This window comes from Ischnura elegans, chromosome 7 (assembly GCF_921293095.1).
Source record: "Ischnura elegans chromosome 7, ioIscEleg1.1, whole genome shotgun sequence".
NCBI lineage: Eukaryota > Metazoa > Arthropoda > Insecta > Odonata > Coenagrionidae > Ischnura > Ischnura elegans.
Window position 1 is genome coordinate 19,534,172 of NC_060252.1, and position 16,053 is coordinate 19,550,224.

At 37.4% G+C, this 16,053-nt stretch overlaps 1 protein-coding gene across 1 annotated transcript in view; it reads left to right on the forward strand.

Annotated features, from left to right (window-relative positions):
• The window catches only part of LOC124162871 (transient receptor potential protein-like), a 77,762-nt gene that overhangs the window by 43,512 nt on the left and 18,197 nt on the right, over nucleotides 1-16,053 (forward strand). Inside the window, exons 3-9 of the mRNA XM_046539562.1 lie at nucleotides 1,097-1,241; nucleotides 6,026-6,121; nucleotides 7,644-7,786; nucleotides 9,259-9,460; nucleotides 12,497-12,667; nucleotides 12,923-13,157; nucleotides 13,982-14,134. Of these exons, the coding sequence (XP_046395518.1) occupies nucleotides 1,097-1,241; nucleotides 6,026-6,121; nucleotides 7,644-7,786; nucleotides 9,259-9,460; nucleotides 12,497-12,667; nucleotides 12,923-13,157; nucleotides 13,982-14,134 (1,145 nt within the window). The remainder of the gene's footprint in view (nucleotides 1-1,096; nucleotides 1,242-6,025; nucleotides 6,122-7,643; nucleotides 7,787-9,258; nucleotides 9,461-12,496; nucleotides 12,668-12,922; nucleotides 13,158-13,981; nucleotides 14,135-16,053) is intronic.

Consider the following 16,053-nt stretch of genomic DNA (forward strand, 5'->3'; position numbering starts at 1 on the left):
TTATTTCTGACAAAATCTGGATCATTTCAAAGATAAAAACAATTTCTTGGTGATATAAGGAAGGAAACAGCATTTTCAAAATAATCCTTATCCTATAGCACAAATATTAATAAAATGCAACAAATCAGTCACTAGCTGCTTATAAGAAGCGTAAGTAAGAAAATTTTCGGGGAAAAAGAGAGCATAAGTTTTCACAATGTTTACTGAAATCACAAGCAACCTGAAATGACTGGGATTACTTCTGTTTTCTTGCTGAATACTCTAACATTTTTGCCTTGGGCTGTGTGATGTACTATGTGCTCAAGCAGCAACAAGGATAATTAGTTATCCATGCACTTAGTTTTCCAGAATGCAATTTGATTTTTTCATTTATTTCTTTTATTTCCCCGGGTGTTCTATTATCCCATGAGTTTTCTATAATTTCACTTGTCTCCAGGACTGTAGCAACTCTGAGTGTGCATTACCGAACGGAACTTTCCACGAATTTACCTTTCTTCTCATGTAACTAACGTTTTTCAAACGAAAAAGTTCTGTGTTGAGCATGTAAGCTTTGGAAAATCTCTAGTGGCCATTTATTGTTATACCGTGAGCAGTGGCGGATACAGGATAGGGACAAGGGGGATTAAGAGGGGTAAATATTTCCAGCAGTAGAGGGAGTCGGAAAAAATTACCATTCTATCTATTGTAATTTGGATGCCCAAGGGGGGCTATAGCCCCCAACCCCATAGATCCGCCACTGATCATGAGTAAGGTTATACTTGGATAACAATACGTCGTAAATGCCTATGGGGTATTTATTCACTAAAAAAAGCCATTTAAACGCAATAAATTTATTTAAAAGTAACAAATTAAAAACATGGATAGTTCTAAATTTTTCAAATGTAATTTATATATTTCAAATATTGTAACAAAAACCGATTCACCTAATTATAATTCGCGTCAGTATAGGTGTAATAATTTTTCACAAGATTGAAAAGTTGCAAAACTCTTAGGTGTCTGTAAATGGAAATAATCTTTTGTTTTGGACTCAAAATACAACTGGTTTTATATCGCATAACACGCGCAATATCTGTATTAATAATATTATGATTTCCAGGATGCTGGACGATGCCAAAAACAACCCGGGGACGCTAGACATTAACTGCGTTGACCCTTTGAATCGCTCAGCGCTAATCGCCGCAATTGAAAATGAGAACATAGAACTTATTCACATCCTACTGGAGTACGATATACAAGTCAAAGTAAGTCCTCATGTACCACCATTTACCAGTGAAAGTAACCAATTTAATGCTCAAGGTCTTGCAAAATTAACAGAATTGGCAATATAAACCCATTTCCGCCCAGAAAACTTTCTACGAGTGATTGTAAATATATTTCGGTGTGTTTTTCCTATGTTCGTCTTTTGTACTACATATTTTGGTGATAAATCAACTTATTTATTCACAATGACCCGTAGCCCTAAGGCTACACTGGGAGGTCTCGAGATCAAAATCTAATATTTTTCAATTTCTGTGCATGACGTTGATATGATGGATGTATCTTCAAAGGCAAGCAAATATTTAAATAATGGTAGGCTTCAAAAATATATATGTTACAATTCGACAGCAAAAAGGAGCGCAGACTTTCTTCAAGATCTTCAAACTCTCAGAATGGTATGACGCAGCTACATGGCTACGGTGGGCGAAAATATGGGTTAATCAACTTCAACACATGTGATTTTCAGATAATCGTAGTCAGGAATCATTAAAGGATGCAATCAATTTTTTATAGTTCTTTGAGGAACGTGTTTCCTTCCGGCGACTTAATTTTCAAGACTTTAAGGCACATCTACCCGTCAATATAATTCCTTAGAACTCATTATCTGCAATCCTTACCAAGTTAACATCTTCTGAAGAGAATTGTGTATGTTTACGATAATGATTTTAAAACTCTAATTGGTTTCAAGCCAAACTCATTATTTTTTAAGCAGGGTGTAAACTGTGCACAGATGATGACATATTTGAGCTAGAACTCATCTCGGTTTGTAAAATTTAAGTGTAATTTTAAGATCGAAGATACAAACTTTTTATCATGAACACAGTGATCTAGAAGCAAAAATGCAGATGTCCTATAGAAATTCATGAAAAAACTTCAATCAGGGTAAGGTTAAAGAATATGAACATATTTAACCCTCATATGGATTTACAAAATTAGTTACGTCGTTGGATTCTCGGCGCCGCAGCGGCGCCGCGTCATTTTTTGCTATTATCTTTCAAAGTTAGCCTGAATTTACAAGTTTTTTGATTGATAATGGTAAATACATCTATTATCTTTATTTCTTACCGTGTTTTGCTAGATTTAAACCCTTATTGTTGAAGTAATAACAAAAAAAATTGAACGCTGCATTCTTTTCCATTTCTTGCCGTAATGCTCTTTATTTCAGTTCCCTTTGTATGTTATTTTTGAGTGAAAGTTTTAATTACGTGAGTAATTGTTGTTTGAAATATTTTTCTGATATGCAGAGCTCGGCAAACTCCGCTTTTTAATGTTTATATTGTTTATAATTTTATGTATCTAAATGCAAAAAATGATGACCAAATAAAATTCGTTTATGCCCATATGACATAATTTTGCTTCAATGCGTCCACCCATATGTTATATCTTTGCAGTGTATATAGAAGGATAAATTATTAAACGTTAATAATGGAACAGATGTAGGTTAAGTGTGAAGAGACGAGTGTAACTTTCGTGATTTTTAAAAGATTCTGGCGATCAAGACAAATCTTACGAATATTCTGGGAGCTTATGTCCTGAAATTAAAAAAAATCAAGTCTTATGGCTTTTGAAATATAAATAATATGGGATGATAAGCGGCGTGTCAAAGAACTCAACGCTTCTTTGGAGATGGAGCTAGAAGAGTCGGTACTCTTTTCCTACCACGGAGCCCCATTCCCCCACTGGGGACGTGTAGCCCAAGCGAAAGGTTTCCTTAGATATGGACGGGTAAATGTTTTGCGTGGGAGTGCATAAGATTAGGTTTTACTCCTGGATTGGTGGGAAGTCCAAAAAAAATAAATTCTTAGAAGTATGTGTTATTGGTGGTAGAGGAGAAGGTGCAGCTGCCTTATTTCTTTCGTCCAGCCCTGCGTGAGAAACTGTTGAAAGAATGCTCTGGGGTGACAAAAATACCCTCACTTTGGAAGGACTTCCCTTACATTTTCTTTCCGTTTCCTTTCTTAGTGTTTCACTGACCCAAACATTGAGACTCTCCATACTTTCCCACTAAGCTCCCTTATTCGTCATTCACCACCTTCTTACCCCCTCCCACAAAACTTGATTGAACTTCTCACCACCCTAATGACCCACCGAGCTGGACCTTCTTGGAATGAAGGGAGGGCCACCGCGGGGCGTTTTGACAAGGCTTTTGTTCCCTGTCCTTCATGCAGCGTTAGAAGGATGAAGAAAAAGCAGGCTTTTGTATCTAATTGCCTCCTTGCACTCCCAACCTTTTTTGCGATAAGGATTTTCTACTCCTACCTGTCCTAACGATCTGGGTATTCCCCGATCCTTGGCAGTCTACACACTACCGCCCCTTCACCTCAAAACAACCTCCTGGCATTCCTTCTCCTTTCTCCTTCTCACTCATCCCTTTACGTTAGTAACACCCCCAATGCATAAAACATCTGTACATTTCAGTACACATAGAAACGAGATATATGTTTACAAATTTTCACCTCATGGTAAATTGTCTTTTCATCTATTCATAATGAAACGATTTTTACCATGTAAAGTCTAAACTCATCGTCAGGAAAGAGAAATTATTTTCTATCACGAAATTAGTTGGGTAGTTATCTTGATTTCACCTCAATGGTAAACTGTCACGTTATCAGTAGCTATATAAACGCCAGCAATTTTGTATAGACTATCGTAGCCGCAAAGGGATTTTTTTCGAATGAAAAGTACAAGACATATAACAATAACTGTGCGATGTGTTCTTCAAGGGTAGTCGGTGAAACTTCTGAATCTCTTGGTAAGTTACAGTTACTCATTCAGCGAGAAATATTCACACAACGGTGAGGAAGCATTATTCTACGAATTCGGATAATGCATTGTGTTAAATTTTTCTTAGAATTGCTGCTTGGAGTAATTCTAAACAGAGTCACTCTAGTATTTACCCAAAGCTGACTATCACCACGGCAGTAACGTGGACGCGGAGCGGAGAAGGTGCCCAAGCAAAACTAAGTCGGAAGCCATGGAAAAACAACTTTGAATAGCCATGAGTTTCTATGAATAATTCTCGAAAAAAGATGAAGTTTTGTCAATGAACATTATAACGAAGCAAACGTAATGATTCTTAGCTAAAAGAGAAAGCACAATTGGTATTGTAATATTTACCTTTTGTTAAACAATTTCACTTGGTTTATAAGTTAAAAATTAAATAATAGGATTAAAATAGATTATAGCATTTCATATGAAACATTATTGCTTTGACATTAGTGTTGAAAGTGCAGACCCTGACGTAACGATGAGGAAATTCTCGGTCCAAGCAAAACTAAGTCGGCGGCCCATGAGAAAACAACTTTGACTAGCCATAGGTTTTTATGAATAATTTTGTAAAAAGATGAAGTTTTGTCAATGAACATCATATTGAGGCAAATATTTTGATTTTTAGCTGTAATAGAAAGCAAAATTGGTATGGTAAAATTTTCCTTTTGTTTAACAATTTCATTTTGTTTATAATGTTTAAAAATATAAATAATATGATAATAAATATATTATAGCATTTTATACGAAACATAAATTATTTGACATTAACATTGGGAGTGCAGTCAATGACGTAGCGACGAGGAAATACTGAGCGCCGCAGCGGCGCCGAAAATCCAACGACGTAACTTTTTCCATTAGAGGCCAATAAAATGTAAACTATCGACACTATGCTAACAAAATTTTATACGTAGACGAAAAAGGCAGAAAAAATAGACTACTGAAATTTTCAGAATGATCCATTGGAAAGGAAAATTTTTACACCACTTTTAAAACCACGAGCGCCGCTAAGGCGCAGAGAATCCATATGAGGGTTAATGTCCGTTTTAATGAAAATTGCACTGAACCTGATTTTAAGATGCCGTTTTCTACATCTCTCCAATTTTATCGCGTATTTTGCTAAAAATTCTCACAAGCAATAACTTGTAGCAAAATAATATTTTTATTAATGGAACAATCTATATCATTAACACATTTATGTTGCAATAAGGCAATTTAACAATGCTGTGAAGAAATTTCATTGCTGCCAATAACGGTCTAGTTGCATGCTATGAATCTTCCTTCAGGCCAATCTTTTGTATTCTTCATCATTATATGGTTAAGGAAGCAGAGAAGTAAGATTCAGCCTATAAATTGTTTAAATAATTTGGCAAAGATTAGTGTAAGATCTCAACTCCTTAAAATGAAATAAATAAGAGGGTTCCGTGACAAATGAGTCATGACCCACTGGTAAAATGAGTCTCAATACACTTTCATTGTTACTATTCTTTGATTATTTCTAGTTTTCTAGAATAATAAAAGCAGCTTTAAACGCAATTAAAGTATTACAGTTTGCTGATATATACAGCCTATAATTTTCCATGCTAACTTCACAGAGAGTGTATATTATTGCTGATATTTATTTATTTTTCTTTCGTAACTAAAATAGGTTCCTAATTGCCTCTGTTGATTACAAATACTGCATATTAAAATGAAGCTTGAATCATAATTCATCTTTGGAATCGATTAAGAGTATTTATATAGGCTACCTTCACCATTAACAAAACATTTTCCGTTGAATAAAATAGAGGTAGAAGTGGAAAATTGTGAGCTATGTCGAAATCACTCGCATTTGGGACATTACTAAATTTCGCTCGGTGTAGCGAAACATATTTCTCGTTTTCATGAGAGAAAAAAGACTCGTTCGTGATTTTGAGTCACTAACTAGTCCGTAACTTTGAAAGCGGACTTCATTTCATCAAAGTAAGCCTCAACCACGAACTTTCCCTCTGTTTTCTGAAAGGATGCCTTGCTGCACGCGATCAAGGAAGAGTACGTCGAAGCCGTGGAGATTCTGCTGGAGTGGGAGGAGAAACATCACCAGCCAGGAACGCCTTACGTGAGTGAAGCCATTGCAGAGGCCAAACCCACTTAAACCAACGCTAAATTACAATCCAATAAATGTAAGATAAATAAGTGTGCCAAATTCTCTTTAAAATTTCTTGAAAATGAATGATTAATACGATTAAATGTTTTTCAGGGAATATTATAGCTGATATCTAATTATTTTTCTCCCGTAACTACAAAAAGGTTCCTAATTACCTCTGTTAATTACAAATAATGCATATTAAAATGAAGCTTGAATCATAATTCATCTTTGGAATCGATTAAGAGTATTTATAAAAAGCTTCAAAAGTTTTCAGAATCTTTGGGATAAAAGATTTGGAATTAAAACTGCAAATATTCCCAAATTTTCTGAAAATTTCAAGGGTGCAAACTAAATACATTAATTTATTCATTCCATCACTAATAAAAAATACATTCACATGGCCATAATTCATGTACCTCAGCCTAAAATAGCCACGCTAGACTCTTTACTGATATTAATTGTACACAATGCGCCCTTCCTCTGGCTTAAATCATTCCGGAGATTCGTTATCAATGTCAAACGTCCTTAAAATGCGATTTTAATTTAATTTAACGACTTCTCCACCAACTTTGATTTAAAACAAAGATATATTTCATGATATTTCCATAATTCACGATTTTTATCATAACTTAAAACTTTATCGTTATGTGATTAACTTGTCCTTAACTCTCGATAACATGCTTGATTTCAGAGCTGGGAGGCTGGATCAAAAGATTTAATTCCTTGGGATAAAAGATTTGGAATCAAAGCTACACCAATTCGCAGCTATTCTAAATATTTCACGGGTCTTATCAAAATAAATTCACTTATTATTACAATTTACCCCAGCCTTAAAAAAACACTCTGCACCCTTACTTAATATTGATTAATTGTATACAGGGTATCCCATTTATCTTGATCACCCAGAATAACTTTTTGCCCAGATGCAAATTCAAAAATGGGTCAAGCAAATGTACATTACCCGTCAGGGGGACATTAATCAGCATGATTGCCTTCCTTGCAGCCTTGTTATTTACAAAGATATGAACAGGAGGAGTTATAGGAGATGAAATTAATTGCCGAATAAAAAAAGTAGGGTGCCATTTAAAAAAGACATACCGCTGTTCATATCTTTGTAAATAACAGAGCTACAAGGAAGGACACCATGCTGATTAACTTCCCCCTGACGGCTAATGAACATTTGCTTGAAACATTTTTGAATTTGCATCTGGACAAAAAGTTATTTCGGGTGGTCAAGATAAATGGGACACCCTTTATATAATTCTTCCTCTAACGTAATAAGTAACAGTAAGTTAATAATAATAACGAAAGGATAAACGTCCACGAAAATGCGATTGTAATTTAATTCAAATACTTCTCCGCCAATATCGATTTAAAGCTAAGATGTTGTCATGAAATAGCTATAAATTACACTGTTTCTTATAACTCTGAACCATATCGCAATAAGCGTACCATTTTGTCCCTAACCTCTCAACGACGTGCTTGATTCCAGAGCTGGGAGGCTGTGGACCGCTCCGCGTCCAACTTCACTCCCGACATAACACCGCTCATCCTGGCGGCACACATGAACAACTACGAGATCCTCAAGATCCTCCTCGACAGAGGAGCAACGCTGCCCGTCCCCCATGACGTCAGGTAATGCTCTCTAACTGCATGCGGAACGTCACATAACGCTTTACACTCGGCTCATTCGAATCACGAGGTTAAGAGATTTCCTCATTGTTGATTTTTTTTTAACCTTTAACTAAGCTTAAACTAAGAAGCTGTAAAAAAAATCAGTTTCACATTAAAGCTGCAAATCAACGGTTCGCAACGCTTTATCGTGGCAATCAGAATTGATTATAATTTGTTCATAATGTGATTTTAATAAAGAGATACTTATAGAATATTTATCATTCCAAATTTCAATTTTCTTCATTCCACAATAAATATCATTCGAAATAGAGTGCTATAAAAATAGGTGCGATGAACGCAAAAGCTTAATCTCCTCTAGAGCCACTAATAAAGGCAGTGCTTCTTGAAACCAAAATGAATAGAGGTTGTGGGTTTCTTAAAGGAAAGCTTAAAAAACGTATCCTTTTGCAAACATATTAAACACCTCACCAAAATTAAGTTGATCAAATAAAGCAATGGGAATAGTAATTTCTATTCTAGAATCAACCATGACGAAATTGAATAATAATTACTTCAAATAATCTTTCATCCTTAGATAACGATCACTTGAATACCATTTAACCGTTATGGCACTAGTCAATTAGAAAATATAGTCACACCAGCTGATCTTCAACCTATTAACTCAAGTCAGCTCTCGCATTATTTTAACTAACAGTATTATATTAATTACTCAGTTTACAAATACTGCCAGCATTGATAATGTGCCACAAAATCTGTAGGCAATATATAAAAACTGAGGAGGTATTCGGAACAGTTTTGCATCAAGCCATATACATACGTAGTCACTAATATATTGCCTATACGCTCACCGATACAAACCAATCTTCGGGTTGGGTGATTCTAATAATAATTTCGCCTTTACTTACTCGCGAATTGGTATTTTTACTATCATTTACGCCCTTTCATACATTTAACTTGTTGGACAAGCCCTATTTGGCAGAAATCTCACCCAGGCAGGATTCGAACCCGCAACCTATGGGATGACAGACGGGTATATCATTCTGCTTCCACTTTGGTATGCCATATTTATCGGTACATATGTATATTTAAATTATGGTAACGGTAAATATGCTTATAAGTATTTTTAAAAAATATCCAACGATTTGATCGATTGGATTTTTCTCTTTAATAGGAAAATCCACCAAAATCGTTGGCACATTAATGGCTGGTGCCGTGTTTCGCTGTTATTGGGCCCTTTCCGCTTCTATTGCGGCGAGGTGTTTAGCCCGTCCCTACCTTCCAACCCTATCCCTATCCCAGAGGCGTCGTCGGGCTCCTATCGCGGCGGCGCCTCTTTCCTGGTTCCTTCCCATCCAAACCCCTCCCCGGGAGCGCGGGCGTTTCTGACTTGGTCCCCGGCCCCGGTGCGTTGTAACCCTCAGAGGACCCACCTAGAAGTCCAGATTCTCTGTCTCATTTTATTCGTGTTGCAGGTGCGGCTGTGACGAGTGCGTGTCTTCGAGCGAGACGGACTCCCTTCGTCATTCTCAGTCGAGGATCAACGCGTACCGCGCCCTCACCAGCCCCTCGCTCATCTCCCTCTCCTCCAGGGACCCGCTCCTCACCGCATTCGAACTCTCCTGGGAACTCAGGAGACTCAGCAAGATGGAGACCGAGTTCAGGAATGAATACATAGTGAGTACAGCAAAGACGCAGGTGCGAGTCACTCCTCAGAGTAAATATTACAGCGGTGATTACCGTCGTCTGCACCAAATGAACATCATTGAAGTGGAAAGATGAATGCAATATTGCGGGTTCTCAAGTCGCGTGTTTTTGCTTGTGAGTGACAGCGGTTTCGGAAGCCATCCTGATTTCGTCTTCAGGTGATGAGCCTTGATTATTAGTCAGACATCGCAAAACACGTTTGGAGTAGGGTACGTATTATACTGACTTTGAAGGAGCAAAGATAGCGCCGAAGAAGAGGCGCTACTATGGAAATCCACAAGACTCATAACATGAATCATGGCTAATGGTAAGATCGATTTGTTTAACGCCGACGAGGCGCCAAATAAGGGGCAAGTCGTCTCACTACGCATCCTTTTTTTACCTTCTACCATCTTCCAATTTATATTAAAAATGAACACCCTCCCAGCAGCACACGCGGGATGAATTTTGCTGTATTCGAGGCGTGGGAGGAGGAGAAGCGAGCGGGGAGGGGACGGGAGCGGCCTGCCGCTCTTGTATCCGCGACGCTGCGTGCGCGTTGGAATATTTTCTTCGCGGACGCGGACTCAAATTTGGCATTTTGTGGCTAAACGGTGACAGATACGTCGAAATGCACAACATATTTGATAAATAACAGTAACTCGGTAAAATCTATAGGGAATATTAAATCCATAAAATATTAAATTTTCTAATTTTGACCCTCCCCCCCTAAATTGCATTTGAGCGAGGGTCAGGGGTTCACCTAGAGGTCTCAAATTTTTCAGGCCTTATTTTTTATCAGTCCCACAACTTTTTTTTTACTGGGCCAGATGGATTTGAAAAAAATCGATTTTTCCAATCCGCCCTACTATCCAGGCTGTATACCTTCGGCCTGGAGACGAAATCAGGATAGCGTTCAAAACTGCTGTCACTTGAAAAGAACAAACGCGGCAGGCCTTTACAGGAATTGATATGTCAAAATCCAATACCACGTGTTTCCTGAAAGGCCCACTCGGCTGACTTATACGATAGCGCCTGCTTACTTGTCGAGGATGAGGTTCGAGCTTAAATGAACGCATTTATAAAATGATTAATAATCCAATTTGACTTTTCTCAGACGCTACATAGCCTCAGAAAGGGTATCCGCTCAGGAATAAATAGCAGCCACTTTGAGTGCACTGTTCAAAATTAACTCTGAGAAATATATCTCCTCCAACAGGGTTGCCATCAGGTCATACATTGTATTTATATCGACGAATTCAAATAGGAAAAAGGTGGCTCAAACTAAAAAAAAACATGTTTTTGCGTAAATATTTAAACCAAATTTTCAGCTTCAGGTCTTACCCAGATAAAATATCTACTCAATTAAATTATAAAATGAAAAACGCAAAGGGTGTACTTTGTTTCGACTCATAGTTCACTCATACAGCAACATTAATTGCCATAACGAAAATTCCCTGCGACCGGGAATCGAACCACGAATCTGCAGCTACTGGGCCACTGCAAAGACCAATCCACGTCCAGGACCATTAACTCCCATGGAAATCCATGTGAATTTTACCGCCGTTAACGCGGCAGGTCTGAAATAAGCGACTCATGCTAATTTCGACGTATTCATACGTCATCTTCGGGTATTACTCATGGTTCCGGGTTAAGTGAGTTTTTATACCTCCCAAAACCCGGAATGCGGGTGAATATTATTTATTTATTTACAGACCACAGATAACAGCAAACATAGGCCTTTTACTCTCCTTCTTCTTCTTCCTTCCAGTAGGCTACTAAGCCTGTACCGGCTCCGCATTACCATCTTTTTCTTGGTCTTCCTATACTTCTCCTGCCAAATGGTTGATATTCCATTGCTTGTTTTGGAACTATTACATTTGACATTCGAAGTATATGCTCCTTGCATCCGTGTTTGTTGTCTTGTAGTTTATCTGTTGTATGTCTGTCCTGGACACCCAATTCATCTGTTATTTGAGTCTTTCTTAATTTATCCAATCTTGTGTAGCCTTTCACTGATCTTAAAAATTTCATTTCCGATGATTCTATCTGCCTTGATTCATTCTTTTTAGGATACCCCACATTCTGATCCGTAGAGTACAGTAGGGACTCCCATTACTTCATAAAATTTAATTTTTGAGTTTCTTTTCTCATTTTGTTTTTTAAAGCTCTTCTAATTGTGCCACATATTCTCTGGAAAGTAATAATTTGATTTATAATATATTTGCCCTCGTCATATGTTATATCGCATCCTAAGTACTGGAAGTGCGACAATTGCTCCAGGAATTGATCCTCTATAACAATTTTTGTTCGTATCGGTTGCTTTCTAAAAATGACATAGTCTTTGTTTTGGTTTTTGATACTCTCAAGTTTTATAATTTGCTCAATTGGTATAGTCTGTGTACTGCCATCTGCAGTTTGTTCTCTTTATCTTGTGTTATAACCTTATCGTCAGCAAACAGCATTGTATTTAAGTATAGATGGTCCCAATTCTATGCCTGGTGATACATTATTCTCCTTCCATATTCTCAGAACGTCATCTATATATAGATTGAAGAATGTTGGGGATAGGCCGCAACCCTGTCTAACTCCTTGGTCAATGATAATCTCTTGAGTGATCTGTTTTCCAGTGTCAATTACAATTCTAGTGTTTCTTTTTAGACTCTGGGAAGCTTTTATCAGATGCTGAGGAAACCCTCTTTTCTTCATAATTGACCACAACATTTCTTTATTAACACTTCTCTATTTTTTAATTGGCCTTTTACATCGGGGTAATTTTAAATATTTCAACAATTACAATACCAACCATGCCCTGGATAGAGATTATTTAGCCAGACGGGACTCAAACCTCTGATCTCTTTTTTGGCAGGCCAGGACTTTACCCCACCACCACCAAGGCCGGCAAATTAAGGTGGACATATACTTCACCGTTTGTGATTCTCCCTCCCCTTGACCCCAAACCGATGATTTCAATTAAATTTTTAAAGCTAAATATTTCATTGATTTCAATGACTGAAATGGTTTTAGGAAATGCGCGCCCTCACACAAGAATTCGCCACGTCACTTCTGGACCACGCGAGGACGTCTACGGAGTTGGAGGTTATGCTGAACCACAACCCGGGCGGAGAGCCTTGGGAGCCGGGCGAAAGGCAAACGCTGGAGAGACTCAAGCTGGCCATCAAGTACAAGCAGAAACAGGTAATAAACAGGTATTCAAACCCACTGTGAAGGCTTCATAAAAAAATTTAAATATTTCAAATATTTGACAGTCAAAAACCATTTCCTTCTTTCATCATTGAAACAGAAAGTTATCCCAGCCTTTCATAAGGCTACAAGCGAAGACAAAAACAAGTTCGAATCATAAAATACTCGCGTGAGTTAGTTTATTTTCATTACAACTATCCATTAAGCAAGTCATGACTCATTTTTACTTGTTTCCATTGCACTTTATAGTTCGTGGCCCATCCAAATGTGCAACAGCTGCTGGCTAAAATTTGGTACGACGGACTTCCTGGATTTCGAAGGAAGAGCATGGTGGCACAGTTGATCGAGGTTGCGAAGCTAGGATCCATGTTCCCGGTGAACAGCACATTCGCACTCATGATGCCCGATTCGGAGAAAGGAAAGTTCATGCAAAAGCCCTTCGTCAAGTTCATCACCCACTCCTCATCTTACGCCTTCTTCTTAAGTAAGTGTGCCGAAGAAAGTTTCGTAGATACAAAGATGTTCACCGCGGATTCACTTTTGAAATATACGGTACGAGGTACCGAGACGGACTAGTAGATGAAATGGCTTAAGCCACATATTTTCAAAGTTTGTTTATTTACAAAAGTAAGATGCATTTCACTTCAAAAAATAATTGCATTGCTTTGTGGAGAAGTGTAAAAATGAGAAAACTAGGTCATAAAAAGACGCAACTGATTGCCTTAATGAGTGGTACTCGTAAAAGAGAAACCATAAATGTTATTAATAATTCTAGCAAAAACTATTCCAGGTGTATCTAGAAAATAACAGGAATTTTATTTTCTTGCAAAAAATATTTATTTATTCATTTTAGGCGTCTTCACGGCCATCTTGAAAACACTTATACCACCCTTAAATTCTTGCTTCACTCATAGCACACACAACATAGGCCTTTTTTGACATTTCACATATTTTATTACACTTTTTTTGATGATCATTATTTACTTTGCAAATATTCTATGATCCATTTCTTTCAACAAACGAAAGTCGCTGAGTTCGTTAAAATATACCTAGTCTCAGGGGTTGCCCAAGCCAAAGTAAACGATAAATACAGCTGAAAATGTTGGTAACATTCAGTTGCATATATGCCAACATAATTTTTTTAAATGTTGACGATTGGACTCTCCAAACCCGCCAAATTAAAAAATTCCCGTTATTTTCTGAACACACCGCGTACATTCCTGAGTGTGAGCAGAACATTCCCCGCTCACTTAGCCATCAATAATCTCCTATTCTATGTCCTAACTCAAATATCCTCCTGGGTTTCAGTGTTACTGGGTCTGGCTTCACAAAGAGCTGAGTATTTGGTGATCGAGTGGTTTGGTCCACAGTGGATGCAGGTCATCCTGGAGGACTGGAAGAGGAGAGAACGCGGTTCGTTGCCCGGCATCGTGGAATTCTGCGTCATGACATATGTTTTCGGTTTGTAGCCAAATGTGCATCTTAGGGTAATTAGAACTATCCGCAATCCACTTACTTGAGTAGCAAAAATTACTAGCAAGATTTTAGCAATACTTGAGTGTAAAAAGTCAGCTGTGCTTCCTTTCACTTCATTCATATTTGATTAATATATCATCTTCAAGGTGCTGACATAGGTAAAAATATATTTCATCGAATTTTTATTACTTATAGTTCGAGCAACACTTTGTAGTTCATTCCTCGAAGAATTATATCATTATGATTTTTTCAAATATCGCTTCCTTCAGTACAAAAAAGGAAGTCAAAGATATAAAAAAATTAAAAAATTCAACCAATTAATGACGAGGCTAAATATAATAATAACTGCAATTGAATATTGAGGGCCACTATGTATTTTTTGTACTTTTGTGTATTGTTTACATTTTTAGATTTTGCTTTTTATATTTTGTGGTCTGGATTACAAGCATATACCTTTTGCTGTTTTTTACCACCTGATAACATGATATCTTTGTACTTATCATATACGAGGTCTGTTCAAAAAGTACCCGGAATTTTCGTTTTTTTTCAAAAAAATATTTGTTTATTTTCTACATCAATGTGGTCCCCTTCAAAGTAGTCCCCCCCAGATATAATACACTTATGCCAGCGATTTTTCCTATCTCCGAATCAATTTTGATATTCACTTTTTGGTATGTCCTTAAGCACTCTCTGCGATTCGGCCTTTATTTCTTCAATCGAGGAAAAACACCGACCTTTCATGGGTCTCTTCAACTTTGGGAACAGGAAAAAGTCACACGGAGCCATATCTTGTAAATATGGAGGAACGGGCATGACTGCGGTATTGTTTTTGGTCAAAAAATTACGAACAAGCAACGACGAGTGAGCAGGTGCGTTATCGTGGTGCAAAAGTCATGAATTCTTTTTCCATAAATTTCCATGATTTTTTTTTCGGATTGCTTGACGCAAACGTCGCATAACTTCAAGTTAATACTTATTAATAACCGTACGATCTTGTGGAGAGAACTGTTGATGCACTATGCCATTATAATCCAAGAAAACAGTAAGCAAAACCTTGACATTTGATCGAACTTGAAGTGCTTTTTTCGCTGTTGGTGACGTTGAATGCTTCCAGGTGGACGATTGTGCTTTGGTTTCGACATCATAACCGTACCTATATGTTTCACCACCAGTTATGACCCTTTAAAGCAAACTTGGATCGTCGTTGACGTCATTTAACAGCTCCTGAGCGATTTTCATGCGATTGTTTTTTTGGTCAAAATTCAGCAGTTTTGGAATGAATTTTGCTGCCACTCGTTTCATGCCCAAAACTTTTGAAAAAATGTTATGACATGAGCCAATTGATATGCCAACTTCATCAGCAACTTCTCTAATTGTTATTCGGCGGTCCTTTATAACCATTTTTTCCACTTTTTCCACATTTTCATCGATTATTGACGTGCTTGGTTCTTCATCTTCAACGTCTTCGCGGCCATCTTGGAAACGCTTATACCACTCGTAAACACTTTTTTTTTCATAGCAGACTCACCATACGCTTTTTGTAACATTTCACACACTTCGTTACACTTTATTTCATTTTTTACGCAAAATTTAATACAAATTCCTTGACTCTTCAATTCTTCCATTGTTTAAACAAGCAAAAATCGCCGAGCTCATAAAAACACGTCGAACCTTAGCGTCTACCACAGACAAAGTAAACAGTGAATATGGCTGAAAATGTTATCATACTTTAGGGGCATGTATACCAACACAATTTTAAAAAATTTTGACAATCGGACTCTCCAGACCCGCGAAATTTAAAAATTCCGGGTACTTTTTGAACAGACCTCGTATGATTTGTATCTTGGACTATGTGTACCTTTGTACTGATTTTACCACCCGACCACATGGTCGGCTTGTAACTA